The 17,095-nt window shown below is 40.0% G+C and overlaps 1 protein-coding gene across 1 annotated transcript in view; it reads left to right on the forward strand.

Moving 5' to 3' along the window:
• LOC120307823 (phosphatidylinositol-binding clathrin assembly protein-like) overlaps nt 1–15,260 on the forward strand; it is a 32,748-nt gene extending 17,488 nt beyond the window's left edge. The window contains exons 2-5 of the mRNA XM_039342971.1: nt 9,017–9,159; nt 10,945–11,020; nt 12,260–12,362; nt 15,128–15,260. Coding sequence (XP_039198905.1) covers nt 9,017–9,159; nt 10,945–11,020; nt 12,260–12,362; nt 15,128–15,245 — 440 coding nt within the window. The 3' untranslated portion in view covers nt 15,246–15,260. The remainder of the gene's footprint in view (nt 1–9,016; nt 9,160–10,944; nt 11,021–12,259; nt 12,363–15,127) is intronic.
• The last annotated feature ends 1,835 nt before the right edge of the window (nt 15,261–17,095 follow it).

Genomic DNA, 17,095 nt, shown 5'->3' on the forward strand with positions numbered 1-17,095 from the left:
GACTAACATTCCTCCAAATCACAATTTGGTGCCAATTCAGAGATGGTTTTAAGAAACAGACAGGCATTTTGTGAAAACAGCAGTCACTGTCTCCCACCTTCTAACAACTAGTATTCAGAGGCATATGGCCTCGCAATAAGGAACATTTAATCCAGCTGTCATAATGTTGATGGTAACTATATGTTTGGAAGGATCTATTCAAATTCTAGCCAAAAGAATATCTTAGAAAACACCAGAAAGCAGGACAAGAAACAATGCATGGAAACTAATCAAGGAGAGAAGCAACTGATGAGAGTTGGACACCCCCTCCCCAGTCCAACCAAGAAATAATCTAGGAACACCCCAACTAAACTGGGTCAACAGCAGCCTGAGGCTAAACAGCAAACACTTGACACACACAATGAGGAACCAGCTAGCAGCAATCAGGATTAACACAACAATAAAAGTAATTAACACCTTTTAGGCAACAAAAAGGAACTAACAATAGTCACAAACCAACAAATCAGAAAAGGCAGATTCAAACTCACCAATTAGAAATGATAAGTTTGTTACCAATCAGAAATGACAAGTTTGGAAACCACAAAAGGGTATAAAAACCCCTATTTAAAGATCACTCTGTCTAGCTAGCCGGGGACTCGAGCTGAATTGTCACTCAACGCTGATCCTCGAAATTAAACCTCTTTCTGGTAGCTGGCTTCACAATCTATTTCTTCTGCGCCGTCAAGGGGAATCCCGGCTGGAAGGACCGAACGGGGGAGTTCCTCCCAACAATCTGGCGATCTACGAAGGGACTTCCAGCTCACCCAGCCACCGGACCGGGCCCGGAAGAGTCATCACCCAGCCGGCAGCGGACACTTTGATCCGTGGGGAAGCCTCCTCGGACCCTGCCCGGTCGGCATCGGGTAGTAAAGGGAGTTTTTGAGTCTTACGCTCGAACAGCTACCAAGAAAGAGGGTAAGTGCCACCAAAATTTAAATCTATTAGGTTAAAGGGTCTGGGGGAACGAAAGGAAGAATGCATGAGTGTGTGTGTGAGGCATCCTCCTCTTAGAATCAGCTGGAGCTCGCTCCCTCCGTGTGCCCTCTAGCCGCACCCCGACCTGCTGCTAGCTCTACTGGAGCCGTGACCGGCAGGATTCGGGAAAGCAAGGGGGGGCATCGGAGCGTGAGACCTTCTGGTGAGAGAGGAGGACCGAGCGGGCAGAGAAAGAGAACCCTATTCTGGGCAAGCCAGGACCCCTTCTGCCAGTAAATATCAAAGCAGTAGCCCCGAGCGGAGGTGGCTGCTCACCTCCGAGAATCTGTATTAGGAAAGAAGTCTCGCAAGGAGACTTCGACTGTATTGGGGGAAAGAAGTCTCGCAAGGAGACTTCGACTGTATTGGGAAAGAAGTCTCGCAAGGAGACTTCGACTGTATTGGGAAAGAAGTCTCGCAAGGAGACTTCGACTGTTTGGAAAGAAGTCTCACAAGGAGACTTCGACTGTTTGGAAAGAAGTCTCACAAGGAGACTTCGACTGTTTGGAAAGAAGTCTCACAAGGAGACTTCGACTGTGTTAGGAAAGAAGTCTCACAAGGAGATTTCGACTGTTAGGAAAAGAAGTCTCACAAGGGGACTTCGACTGTGTTAGGAAGAAGTCTCACAAGGAGACTTTGACTGTGTAGTGTATAGAAAAAAAATAGACTTTGGTTAGGGCCTTGCTGGGAAACCAATTTGGCTAAATAAAGGTACTTAAAAGGGAAAATAAGAAATAGTGATTCTCCCTCTCTCTATCTCTATCTCTCTCTTCTCTATGCAACCACGTGGTATGTTTAAAATGTGTGCCTTCCCTAACTTGAGTTATCTGAAATTTATGGTGGGAATGACTAGGATGTGTAAAACTAAGACTTCTGTTCTCTTGTCTTTGTGTATATATGTTTGTCAAAGTCTGTGTGAGAGGTAAATGTGACTATTAACTGTTTCAAATCCAAAGGAAAAAGAATTTTAAATTCTGCTAGAAATTCTGCTTAAAATAAGCCACAAAAAGGAAATACCTCACTCTGTTTGTCTGGCCAACAAACAGAGTGAAGAAAAAGAATTGTGTTTGTTTGTTTGTTTTCCTCTTTCTCTCTGTGTACGCTCAAGAACAGCCTTAAGTTACCAGGAGGGATTGTTTTAAGTTTATCTGTTGGAAAAGTTTCACTTGCATTTACTGTATGTGCTTTATTTATCTTTTTCCTGAAAAATGTGTTGTCTATCTACAAGAGCCTTTTGAAGCTCAAGTCTGCTTGTGTGGGGAAATAATTTTCCTAAGTTACTTTTCATATCCTAAAACTTACTGGTGAAACTACTATGAAACTTTTCTGAAACAAATAAGCATTTTCTAATCTCTAAAATAATGTGGTCTATTTTAGAATAAATGTTCTCCTACCCTTGGCAAGTTGCACATCTTAAAATATTAGGCTTTTAAAATTATTTGGAGTTTTCAGCATTTTCAAACTGTCTGCAAGCTACCCCCCTTCCAATTCTTTTCCTGCCCTTTGTTCTCCATACCTTTTGTCTGCCTCTCCTGGTACAGTCCACCCAGAAAGGGGGGGGAGACCTTGTTCTTGTATCTTTCAGCCCTGAAACCCCCTCCCAAGCCTTTGGAAGCAGAACACACAGACCCAGATGCTGCCTCCATCCATTTGAGCCATGGAATTGAGTTTTGAATCCAGCCATCCACTAAAAAGCCACCATGCAATCTGGGTTGAACATCTTCCCAAGTCCTACCATTTACCCAGATGCCTGTGAGAGCTGCAGAAAGAAGGTGGTGCCATGTGAAGCCTCAGAAGAGAAAATTAGACTGTGGGGGGAGGATGGAAACTCATTGTAAACTTTTCTTTCTTGCCCCATTTGTATTGTAACAAGCCAGTTGAATGTATTAATGGAGAGATGGCATTTAGGAATATGTGGCAGAACAAGTGCTGAACACCTTGGACTTCTATCTGGTGGGAGGGAAAACTTTTCCAGAATGTTTGTATTGCCTGTTTTGTAGAAATAGCTGCATATGCACACATACACCATTCACACCATTCAGAGTCTATCCCCTCCACCTACCTTTAGTAAAGTTCCCCAGGCTGATTTTTGCTCTATTGCACCAAAGCTTTGTGGGACCAACTTCCAACAGATTCCAAAGGGGAGGGAACTAGGCCCCCTCAGGTGATTTGCAATTCATATGCCCTGACTAAGGAAGCAATAGGAAAAATCCCAAACTTATGCCCTGAATATTTTGCACTGTTGAGCTCAGATTGGGATTCCTAGAACTCATTATGTGCAATTTAAAGAAAATTTAATAGCCTGGCAGTTGGGCATTACAAACCTGGATGCACTGAATTAAGAGCTAAGGCAGGAAACAACCCTTGAAACTGGGCAGCCAGTGGTCATGTACTAAGGAGAACCATGGCTGTGAAGAATTTTGGGGGGTATGCAAACCTGACTGGAAGCTAAAGGTGACATCCAACATTTAAGAGAACTAGCACAAAACATTGGGCACAACCAGTCATCCTGGGACCTTTCCTGGCTCTTTTCATGGTTACCAGACTTCCATTGGTTGAAAATTCTTATTGGTAGTATAATCACAGTCATAATAGGTGGGGCCCTCCTTTGTTGCCTATGCCAATTAATTCCTTTAGGGTTAAAATGCCTAAAGGTCTGCACAACTCCCATCAGAAGCAAGGGACAGAGCAAGAAAACATCTCTCATGATGTGCCAAATTGATCACCACTACCGTATATATGAACCAGTTGGGCTAATCACTGATACATCAGTGATAGCCCAAAATGGGGGGATTGATGAGAGTTGGACACCCCCTCCCCAGCCCAACCAAGAAATAATCTAGGAACACCCCAACTAAACTGGGTCAACAGCAGCCTGAGGCTAAACAGCAAATACTTGACACACACAATGAGGAACCAGCTAGCAGCAATCAGGATTAACACACAACAATAAAAGTAATTAACACCTTTTAGGCAACAAAAAGGAACTAACAATAGTCACAAACCAACAAATCAGAAAAGGCAGATTCAAACTCACCAATTAGAAATGATAAGTTTGTTACCAATCAGAAATGACAAGTTTGGAAACCACAAAAGGGTATAAAAACCCCTATTTAAAGATCACTCTGTCTAGCTAGCCGGGGACTCGAGCTGAATTGTCACTCAACGCTGATCCTCGAAATTAAACCTCTTTCTGGTAGCTGGCTTCACAATCTATTTCTTCTGCGCTGTCAAGGGGAATCCCGGCTGGAAGGACCGAACGGGGGAGTTCCTCCCAACACAACCTAGAACTAAGAAGACATTTGCTGACAGTGAGAACAATTAATCAGTGGAACAGCTTGCCTGCAGAAGTTGTGGGTGCTTCATCACTGGAGGTTTTTAAGAAGAGACTGGACAACCGTTTGTCTGAAATGGTGTAGGGTTTCCTGCCTGAGTAGGGGGTTGGATTAGAAGACCTCCAAGGTCCCTTCCAATTCTGCTATTCTGTTAACCACTTTTTGCATTTATCCTCTGAACAATTGGAATGTAAACTTGTACTGTGTTACCTGGCTAATGATTGCCCTCAGAGATGATTAAATGCCCAGATAAACTTAAGGTGTAAAGCAAATTATCAGGAGTCATAAAACCAAAGGGCCAAATAGAAAGGCAATGATAAATGAAATGGGTCAGTTTCCCCTGCCTTGTTCTAGATTCTGTTGTCCCTCTGTTAGGAGAAGAAAAAAGAACAGACTATTCCTTTCATTCTGAATGTTTCTGTGTTCATCTAATATTGAAGTAATACTCGATGAATACAGAAACATTCAGTATCTTAGGGACACTCAGAGCACTTTGAATTTGAACTAGTTCAAATTTGCAGAGCTTCATTTTGAGTTTGAAGCAGCTGTTTTGCACCTGGAGGGGTGTGCTTTGATCACTTTGGAAATCACTTGAATTATTTCATCATTCCACTCATTTTTGTTCATTAATATACATCCACACACTTTGACAGCCCAGTGTAACTTTCTTTCCACTGTATTCAAAGCAGCATTCACACCTTCTTGTGTCTACTTTCCATTCATTCCAATGGAAGGTTAATTTTATCTTCTAATTTCTTACAGAACTCATGCTTTCTGTTCAGTCATTCTTTCCTTCTAGTTTTTATTTCCTCTTCCATGGTGATTTGTCCCACAGATCCAGTTCTGTTGCTATCAGGAAATGGTCTGTCCCACAGTGTTTGTCATTATCGCTGCATCCTTCAGTAATTCAGGTGTTTATAACAAACATTAACGCTTTTTAATAATAAACATTTTACCTTTATATATATTCTATTGCTACGTATAAACATGAATAGGTCTAATAGAATAGAGCCAGTTTGGTCTAGTGCAGGGGTAGGCAACCTTGGCTCTTTTATGACTCGTGGACTTCAACTCCCAGATTTCCTGAGTCAGCCATGCTGAGGGGAAAGGGAGAGATTTCCAAGCTGAGCCATGCTGGCTCAGGAATTCTGGGAGTTGAAGTCCACGAGTCATAAAAGAGCCAAGGTTGCCTACCCCTGGTCTAGTGGTTAAGACATCAGGTTTGTAAAGCGGGAGACCTTGACTTCAGGTCCCATCTTAGCCATGAAAGCAGCTGGGTGATTTTGGGCCTCTCTCTCTCTCTCTCTCTCTCTCTCTCTCTCTCTCTCTCTCTCTCTCTCTCTCTCTCTCTCCCTCCCTCCCTCCCTCCCTCCCTCCCTCCCTCCCCCACATCACAAAGTTACCAACCATTTGGCATAATCTTTCCATGTGTTTCATTTTTTTTCCCATAATTTCACAGAGTTTCTCCCAAATACTCATTTCTGATTCTTCCATTTTCACCTTTCCCTGGCATGTAGCATAAAACTATCAGCAGCCAACCTAGGCTTACTTTTTATATATCCTCAGCAAGGAATTACATCATTGCAATTAGATCTACACTTTCATTTCCATGCAGGTATTCATCAACATTGCTCCATATTGCTAGACTGTCCTCGTTGAGATTTATTATCCTTTCTCTTACTTCCATAGACACGTATTTTTCACTTCACTCGATTTCATTTTTTATTCAAGTTAAGCAGCCCATGGTGAGATAGATGGCAAATAAATTTAGCAAATAAATACATGAAATTAATTTACTCCTGTTGCATTCAAATCACAGTCTTACTTCTATAGTACTACAGTCTTTATTTACACATATTGACCTTTGCCACCTCATGTGGTTCCTCTTTATAGCTTTAGTCAGATACTGACTTTCATATAATGCCTTTAGTAATACAGGTAGTCCTCAACTTACAACAGTTCATTTAGTGACCATTTGAAGTTATAACGGCACTGAAACAAGTGACTTATGATCATTTTCACACATAGAACCATTGCAGCATCCTCATGGTCATGTGATCAAAACTCATGCTTGGCAACTGTTTCATGTTTACAACATGAGTGTCGTAATGTAAAGGAATCATGTAATCATCTTCTGATAAGCAAAGTCAAGGGGCATGCAAGACTCACTTCACAAAGGTTACTAATTTAACAATTGCAGTGATTCACTTAACCAATGTGGTAAGAAAAGTGGTGAAATGGAGCAAAACTCACTTAGCAAATTTCTCACTTAGCATCATCAATTTTGGGTCCAATTGTCATAAGTCAAGGACTACCTGTACAGCAAAAGTATAGACTAGATTTCAGTGTTTTCCCTTACCTGTGTCACACATCGCAATCCCAGCAAATAGCAAGGATAATGCCCACAAACTTTGATACATTTTGGGCATGTGCAGCGTGCTCATCCTCTTTTATTAAGCTGAGTTCTAAGCTAAAGACTATCTTAAAAGCCAACATATACTGCTGCTTAGGGACATCCCATGAATTGCTTTGTCCACGAAGTGTCTTGACATAGAATCAAATGCAGGTTGAGTTTGAGATGTTCATTCTAATTCCGAATTATTGTAAGCCTTATATTGCAAACTAATGAACTCCAGTTTGGTTTAATTGAGATTATAAATTTAGTTCATCATCGCGTTTCTTATAAACTGGCCTAAACTAGAGAAGATGGGAAACTGAAAAGCCAAATCTAAATTACTCTTTGGAAACTGACCGCATATTAAAGCATTTTTATTGAAACAAGTCTTTGTGGAAGCAGACGTGAATGCTAAAGTTCTGAGACATACTGGACATTGCTTTTTATTCATTGTGTTTTAATATGTTTATGCATCTAATTGTGTTTAATAATAATGCTCTATTGTTTGGTTAGGCTTTGAACATATTTGGGAAAAAGGCAGGATATAAATTCCATAAATGAACAAAGCCAGCCTTTTCAATGAATTGTGTGGTTGACCAAGATCGAAAGCTAGCATTTAGTCATGAAAATAAGAGGCAGGAAGCAATTTGGGCTCGTTCAGGAAGTGGTGACAATGTATATTTCCAATACTTTATTTGTGGAAACAAAAATTCTCCACATAAAGAAATTTCATCCACAGAAGATATTAAGAATAAGGTTTTCCTGTAAATAGTTGCATATACATATTCCTTCCTTTTCTTATTGAGCCCTCCTCCCTTTCTTTCTGACATTAAAACCATTAGACTAAACTTGGCAGTGCAACTGTCTTAAATGGCTGTAATGCTTCTTTAACATTTTTAACCAGCTGAATCACTTAAGTAAATCGGTGGCTGTAAGTCTCTAACTTTGTTATAGAGTAACTTAATTCTTCCTATTGGTCTTGGTGTAAACCAACTTAATTAGTCCCAATTGTCAAGACTGCTTTTTTCTCTACTCGTCTACTTTGCGGAGGCAGGTTCTAGTAGAGCCTCAATACCCATGGATAATGCTGAGCAATTTCATAAATTAGAAGTTACTAATACATAGAACATTATGTATGTTCTGAAGCAAAGAAGCACTTTGGAGCAGGGTGTGGATGTGTGATTTACTGCATTTGTCAGCACTTCCTTGACTTTTTCTGGGCTTGCATGGGAGCTGTAGGGAACCAGAATGGCACATATTTAAATAGAAGAGATGCTGACAGAGGACTAGAAACCTGTTTTTCTCACTATCAAGTTGCCTACAAGGCTGTAAAAGGTGATTGCCTCCTCAGGCCTGCAGTTTGCCACATTAAAACAATTCCACAAGAGATCAAATACTCCCAATTCTTCTACCTTCTTGTAAATGTAATTCTCCCGCTTTCAACCACAAAACTTTTCTAAGCAGATGTCTTGAGTGAATAATTCACTTTTACAAGCAGTAGCACGATAGATGTTATCATAATAGATGTTAGATGTCTAAAAAAGTGGTGTTTTGTTGATATAAATTTAAAACTTTTAGGAAGGTGCTGAGAAGTTAAGGTATGTGAAGATAATGAGCCACCGGTTGAGCTCCCTGATTTAAACCAATTTCGTCCCTGTGAATTTCATCAGAAGTTTTAAAAAATAGAGTAGTACAACTCATGATTTTACTTCATCTTTGTCTTCCGACTATGGCAGGTAGTGCTCGGTTTACAATAGTTCACTTAGTGACCATTCAGACTTATAACGGCACTGAAAAAAGTGACCTATGACCATTTTTCACACTTACGACCCTTGCAGCATCCCCCTGGTCACGTGATTTACCTTCAGAGGCTTGACCACGTAAGAAATTTGTTTAACAAACGTGACAAGAAAAGTCATAAACTGGGGCAAAACTCTCCTAACAAATTTCTCACTTAGTGACACCAATTTCGGGCTCAATTGTGGTCGTATGTTGAGGACCACCTGCACCGCTTTTCTCAATGTGGCAATTATTGCTTGAATGTCTTCAGTTCATTTCTTTGGAGAGACTTTTCTAGATCTTTTCTAGAGGATTGCACAGGAATTCTTTTGCATGGGATCTAGAACGTATTGTATAGAAGAGGCACAGTTAATAACATTTGTTCTCTTCTGAACGGCTCATGAGATCCTGGAGGATTAAGAAGCTTTTCTTAATTAAATGGCGCTTGGTAGGGTTTGCTTGAAATATCCATATGCATTTCCTTCTTTTTCAGATTTAATACTATGTACAAATGACATGAACGTAAACATCCCACAGTTGGCAGACAGCCTATTTGAAAGGACAACAAATAGTAGCTGGGTGGTAGTCTTCAAATCTCTCATCACAACTCACCATCTCATGGTGCATGGAAATGAGGTAACACCTGCTTCTCTTACGCTTCAATTAGTGCCTTTGAAACATGCTGGACCCCATTTCCTATATAATTATCAGCAATTGTGGCTGGTTGCTAAGCTGGGGAGATAAATTTGGGTCCTTTTTTTCTCCCTGGTGGCTTTCTTTTTCACCAGGGAGCAGAAAACTAGTTCAAAAACAATGAAAATATAAAGAAAGGGCCAGCAAATACATGTCAGAGAGCAAAATGCCAGAATATATCACAATCCAATTTACATACAAAGGAAGATTGGTGTATTTTGATGTAGCAAGTGTACTTGGGCTCTAGTTTAAAGGTGCTAAAACAGAAAGCAGCCTGGAAGTATATTGTATTTTAAATGGTACTTGTTTATGATTTATTATATGATTAAACCATGGTAAACAAAAGAGGGGACAGGGTTCAGGAAAAAAGTAACTCTTAACAATTGCTTATTCATAATTTCTAAAGACATATGGACTTAGCAATATCGTATATAATAGGAAGGCAACCACTCTAATATACATGTTAATCATGTATATAATTCTATATGAATTCAGCTGAGAAAAAAAAGTACTACACCCCTTGACTTGAAGTTCCAACTGTCATGCCAACCCTCCAGTACAGTCATGTGACCACATGTTGGGTGCTTGGCAACCCGGCCACATTTGCAGCATCCTATAATCACATGACTTGTGTTTTATGTTGGTTTTGCCAAACTTTGACAGCTGTTTCTGGTTTTTAGCCAAACCATACCATAGCAACCACTGGGTTCACTTAATGACTGCCATGTTCATTTAATGATGCCACAAAAAAGGTCATAAAGTTGGGTTGGTCATGTGACAACACAACATGGCCATCACGACATGCCACCTTAATGGGCAGCCTCAGTTATGGTTTTATGTTGAGGACTATCTGTATTCAGAATCTCTTCTGAGATTCTGTAATGTGAATTGTGCCTTTCCATGAGTTTTGGCTTTCATTCTCCTAAAGAATAATGTTTCCTTAAACCCTTTTCTCTGAAAACAAGTTCCAGTTGTCCTAATTAAAAGTAGAACAATGCTCCAATTATAATTCTGTGAGCAGAAACAATGCTTTTTGGTTTAGCTATTTAATCCTGCCTGTACTAACTTGTGTCTCAGGTATATAATTTTCCTGGCAAAAGGGGTGGGGCAGACTGATATATTTACAGAACTGTGATGCTATATCGTTCTGAGAAATATATCCGGAGTATTAAACAAACTCCTTACCTCATACGTCTACACTACAATAGTGTTATTTATACCGTGCAATTGTGTCTTTGGCATTATTGAGAACTTTATCAGTAAAGAAACAGGAAGCTGTGGGCTAGTCAAGACTGAGAAATTAATGGGCTTAGATATGAGTCATCCAAAATGAGCATCATTAACCACATGGTTAAATCGTGACTGATTGACTAAAGTGCCTTGCCTTAAATGCATACAGTCATCTGCATTGTTCTAAGTAGGCCGGTGGTGAAATGATCAAATTTTAAAGCAAATTAGCTGTGTCTCTTACTTTCAGAGAAAGTTTTAGTTGCTCTGACAAGATTTGCAATTAGTATCACTTTTTATGGGATTGCAGGCTAGCAGTTTTTTCTCCCAATATTCATTTCCAGAGAACTCTGTTGACTCACAGTGGTTTTTCTTTAACCTGGTGGGACAGACTGCATGCATATACCGGATTATCAGAGTTTTAAACTCCGTTAGCAGTGAGAAATTTATTGAGCCACGTGCAATTCTAGCTGAATAACTGAATCATTTTATTCCTTCTAGCGTTTTACCCAGTACCTGGCTTCCAGAAACACATTGTTTAACTTGAGCAATTTCTTGGACAAAAGTGGATTGCAAGGTAAATTATTTGATCTGTATCAAATAATCCCTAACTTTCTGAATAGTATTTTACAGTTTTACTTCTCAGTCTTTTGTGTCTTACGTCCGATGAAACACTCTACCAAAAGAAGCTGACTTGCGTTATGATGAAAACTAAAAGCCCCTTTATTCAATGAACGCATTTACATCTCTATAAATATTTTTACATTATTAGCTGCCTTGAGTGCTTGCTTGAATAGGGAAATAGAATATAAATTAAAATAAATAATCCATGAAACAAAATAAGCCTGAAATTTATTTTCTCTTACATTTTCACTCAGTTTTAAGATTAGTTTTCTACTCTCGATTCAGTATACCAATGACAGTAAAAAGCACCAGCCTCAAAACCAGTAAATCCACAAGAAACAGCAAGGAAAGTTTGTGCTGCATCACTTATCAAGGCTTATGTGTAGCTTCTTGCTTTTTAGCGATTGCTCACAAGGTTAAATAGAAAAAGGAAAAGATTGAGGGCAAGTACTATAATGTTGAATAAAGGTAGCGATGGTGAAGGAAACCTGCCGCAGCTCCAAATCACCCAAAATGCATTGAGAAAGAGAAAGATGGCAGATTTTGTATAGATTGTCCTTGACTTATGACCAATCACTTAGTGACCCTTTGAACTTAGAATGCACCACCGCCCCAGGCTCTCCCCTAGGGTCACATGATTGTTCAGCAACTAGTCCATATATAAAGCCATTTGCAGCATCTCACAGTCATGTGACTGCATTTTATGATTTATTTACTTTTTTGCAAAGTTTTTACGTCCAGTTTTCAGCAAACTACCCCACGGCGAAAAATGGGTTTGCTTTATGATTGCGGCGTTTGCTTTATGACGGCTGTAATCATTTAATGACTGCCCCATAAGAGGATATAAAAATTGGGTCGGTCACGTGGGTGACTCACTTTGCAAGCGTTACCAACTTATGATCGTAATGGGCAGGTCCATTATAAGTTGAGGACTACATGTATTGCGGTTTAATTCAAGCTAATCAGTACACCGCTATCGTCCCAGCTTTGGCGTCAATGAGCAGAATGGGGGAACTCAAGGCAAAATATCTGACTTGGTTTATGGCAAAACATGTATGCTATTAATAATTATCTCACTGATTCAAATATGTCAGTTTGCTAGTAGGCAATCCTTTGAATGTCATAATGTACCTCTTTGATATTAATCTGGTTTTACATAAGAAATAGCTTGCTTTCTGTTTGCTTCCTTTAGGATATGATATGTCCACATTTATTAGGAGATACAGCAGATATTTGAATGAGAAAGCAGTTTCCTACAGACAAGTGGCTTTTGACTTTACAAAAGTAAAAAGAGGGTAAGTGTCTCACAGGGATGAATCCATTACTTGTTTGCAACATCTGCTTTAAGCATCCAGTATAATTTAGAATATAAAAATTCAAAGAGTATGAATTAATTTTCGAAGCTTCAAGGAATTGATTCTTTCTGAAATCTAGTCTAGAAATTACTTAAACAAATAATGTTAGTACTATTGTAGGTAACTCTTATATCACCCCTGCTAAAAGTCCACCCTGGTAATATGCAACAATTTGAAATCAAAACAATAACAGCATACAAGCAGTGAAAATCAACAGCAAAATTAGCTTCCAAAAATTACCATACTTTCTGGCGTATAAGACGACTTTCACAAGCGTTAAAATTGGCGCTGAAGTCGGGGATCATCTTATATGCCAGAAATTACAGTAGTTTCCGGTGTATAAGACGACTTTCTAGGCATGCAACTCGACGCCAAAGATGGGGGTCGTCTTATACGCCGGGTCGCCTTATACGCCGGAATATACAGTAATATACAGTGAAATGTATAATTCTTGCTGAAATTAGAAATGGAGAGAAACAAATAAAAGTATATGATAAAATGGACCAAGAATTTGGGGGATATTGTTTGCCCATAATGGGGAAAAAGTGGTTGAAAATCTTGACAACATTAACATTAAGTTATAACCTAAAAAATAATTTTTACAAAATGATGCATCGTTGGTATGTGGCTCCAGAAAAATTGTCTACAAGGCATAAAAGCACCTCAGATTTATGTTAGAAATACGGACAATATGAACAATCCAGAAAATTTTGAGTTCATACATAAACAGATAAAAAATTTTGAAGACAAAGATTCAGCTGAAACCAGAATTTTTTGTTTGTTTGAATTAATGGGAAGACAACTAGAAAAAATCTGTGGAAAATTAATTTTATATATGATCCTTGCTATAATTCTTGTGTAAACATACAAAGTTTCTGTATGCCCACAATGGAGGAACAGTTAGTGAAGGTGATGAAACGAGCAGAGAAGGCAAAATTAACTTGCTTTCTTAGAGACAGATTAATTCAGGTAGTCCTCGATTTACGATAGTTCCTTTAGTGATCATTTGAAGTTACAACGGCACCGAAAAAAGTGACTTATGTCCATTTTGCACACTTAATGACCATTGTAGCATTTCCCCATGGTCACGGGATCAAAATTGGGACGCTTGGCATGTGTTTATGATATGTTGCAGTGTCCCAGGTGATTGATCACCTTTTATGACTTTCTGATAAGCAAACTCAGTGGGGCAGTCCGATTCATCAAAGAACCATGTTGCTAACTTTACAACTACACTGATTTACTTAACAACTGTGGCAATAAAGGTTGTAACAATGAGGCAAAATGCACTTGACAAATGTCTCACTTAGCAACAGAAATTTGGGGCTCAGTTGTGGTCATAAGTTGAGGACTCCCTGTACTACATTTAGTAGTGACTGGAAATCCTTCTGAACTTTTTGCTGGAAAATATGGAATTTATGATTTATAAATTTCCTGAGTAAAACAGATGAGGGGGAGGGATCCGACATCATCTATCTCCAGTCTCCAACACGGTCCTTTCAGCTGTTCCAAGAAGGCTCCACACCCATTTGCACCACTCAGGTGACCCTGAGGACACAGATAAACCTCCAGGTGGCCTCAACGACTCTCCAAAAGAATGTAAATGACCAGCTTTCTGCAAGGAGTATAAATCCTTCCACTCCCCACTATTCACTCAGAGCTGAAGAAGCTTCTTGGATGAGAAGCGAAACGTCTACAAAGACAAAAAAAAAAAAAAAAAGAAAGTCCAGTTGCCTTCTGAAAAAAGCATCTTTGGGACAAGTGGCATCAGGAAGTAGGCATGTGCAAACTTTAGACCAGTGGTTCTTAACCTGGGCAATATCACCCCTCAGGGGGGCGATTTCATTTTTCAGGGGGGCGATGGAATGAAAAGGGGTGACGCAGGGACGAAGGAACAAAAAGGGGGCGATATGGGGGCAATGGAGCGAGAAGTTTTGGGGACACTTTTGAGACTTTCGTACAGTGAATGGCTTTATATCTGTCATCCAAAAACATCAAATTGCTTGCTATTAGTGGATTGAATTGTGTTTTCAAATGTCCCTCCAGCTAGCTTCAGTACAGAACGCCGTATATATGTGAATACGCATCGCTTATCTTCATGCGCGTTGCACAGCAGCCTCTACCCATACAGTGGCGTGCCATTAGCCAGAATATGGGATATATGGGAAAAAGACCGGAAATAAATTATTTGCATCGATATGTCCTGATGACAATTTTAAAGAAAACAAAAAAAGTGTTTGCATAAATTGAAGAATTATTTCCTATGTTGTGATTGAGAGGTTATGTTGGGGGAGGGGGGCGATGACAACTTCCTCATTGGCTCAAGGGGGCAATTCGTTAAAAAAGGTTAAGAACCACTGCTTTAGACTGTTGCACACTAACAGCCAGAGCTTCTAACTGGACGGAAGTTGAAGAATGGGGGGGATAATTCTTGAACATCTACTAGCATATCTGGTTCTTAAAACCCCAATCTAGCCCCCAGTTTGTGTATTTTAGAAATTCCAAACTCCGTAACTAAATAGTTTTATTGGGTAAAGGCAAGGTGGTTCAGGAATTAAGCCCAGTCCAAATCACTATCCTTATGTGGATACATGAGGAGAAGGAAGAAAAAAAACCAGACCACTCTTAAACTCTGGAAACATATGTGGTAGGCGTTATACCAAATCCATCTAGTTAGCTAACGATTTTATTTTCTTTTTTAATAGAGCTGATGGAGTCATGAGGACAATGAATACAGAAAAACTGTTAAAAATGGTACCAATTATACAAAACCAGATGGATGCACTGCTTGATTTCAACGTAAGTCATTTTAGCTACCCATAAAGGAATATTAGACAGGAGCTTTTAAATGATCAGAATTAATCGTGTGGTATCGATTTCAGCTTACTGAATTTATCTGATTTAACTTATGTCTCTTTAATGGCATCTAAACATCTTGTTAAATTGGAATAGAAATAGAATAGAATAGAATAGAACAGAATAGAATAGCAAATAGAATAGAATATAGCAAAGCAAATGGAATGGAATGGAATGGAATGGAATGGAATGGAATGGAATAGAATAGAATAGAATAGAATAGAATAGAATAGAATAGAATAGAATAGAATAGAATAGAATAGAATAGAATAGAAGAGGACCTTGGAGGTCTTCTACTCCAGCCCCCTGTTCGAGCAGGAGAAGCTATACCAGGGGTAGGCAACCCAAAACACTCAAAGAGCCACTTGGACCCGTTTCCCACCAAAAACAAAACACTGGGAGCCGCAAAACCCTTTTGATATCTAAAATGAAGATAACACTGCATATATCCTTTTTTACCTTTATTATAGGTGTGTGTGTGTGTGTGTGTGTGTGTGTGTGTGTGCGCGCGCACACACACACACACACACACACACACACATTTTAAAAATATGACTCTTGGGAATATCCATACTATTAAAACAATGATCACCAAGAGAATGCTTTAAGAGAATAAAATTACATACACACACAGGTAAAAAAGGATATATGCAGTGTTATCTTCATTTTAGATGTCAAAAGGGTCTCTCTCTCCCTCCCTCTCTATCTGCCCTTGGTCTGCCACTCCTCTTCCCCCACTCTTTCTCTCCTCCCTCTCTCTTCTTTCTCTCTCTCTCTTTCCCCCCTCCCCTCCTATCTGCTGCTCACTGGCAAGCTTCAGGCTGTTGTCCAACAAGATCAGGGGTAGGCAACCTCGTCTCTTTTATGACTCATGGACTTCAACTCCCAGAATTCCTGAGTCAGCCTAGCTGGGCTAGCTAGCTCTCTCCTGCCCTTCCTGCTTCCTGCAGAGACGCAGCAAAGGGAGGAGCTCCGCCCAGAAAAGCTTTTCAGCTCCTCGAGAACACTGTGAGTGCATTCTCTTTTACAATACACACACCACAAAACACAAACAACCGAGAGAGACGAGAGAGAGAGAGAGAGAGAAGAGAGAGAGAGAGAGAATAGGGGAAGTGAATTGCCTTCTTGTCTCTCTCTCTCTCTCTGCAAAGGCAGAGGAGGCTGGGAGCCACAGGGGATGGCTCAAAGAGCCGCATGCGGCTCCGGAGCCGCAGGTTGACGACCTGTGAGCTATACCATCTTAGGCAAGTGACTATCCAGTCTCTTCTTAAAAACCTCCAGTGATGGAGCGCCCACAATTTCTGGAGGCAAGCTGTTCCACTGGTTAATTGTCGTCACTCTCCTTGATTCCAGTTTGCTTTTCTCTCTGGTCAGTTTCCAAACCATTGGAACCATAACCACTAGACTGAACTGGCTCTCTCCCCCAAGGTCACCCACACATTCTATGACAACAGCAGAATACTGACAGAACCACACACATAATTACATTGTATGTAGCTGCATTATTCTAGATGAATAACTGCCAATCAGCTTCCCAGCGTGGGGGTAATATCTATGAAAGGGTATTTCTAGTGTGATTTTTGTTTAATTGTGAAGTTTGGCAAGGGCGTCAGGTGGGAATGGAAATCTGCCTTCCGTTTTTATCAGTTATAGTGCCTGAAGTTAAGGGTAAATTTTCCTATTGAAAATAAGCTCGTTTGCTGCCAAATTTCTCTAGCATGAGCAGAGGGTGTTTCAGCAGCTGAAATGCTGGGGGCTACTCGTCTGAGAACCTCCGTGCAACTGTGGGGGACGATGGTTGTTTCTGCAAAAATGAG

Source organism: Crotalus tigris, unplaced genomic scaffold (assembly GCF_016545835.1).
Source record: "Crotalus tigris isolate CLP2741 ecotype Arizona unplaced genomic scaffold, ASM1654583v1 scf7180000017828.1554129, whole genome shotgun sequence".
Taxonomy (NCBI): Eukaryota; Metazoa; Chordata; class Lepidosauria; order Squamata; family Viperidae; genus Crotalus; species Crotalus tigris.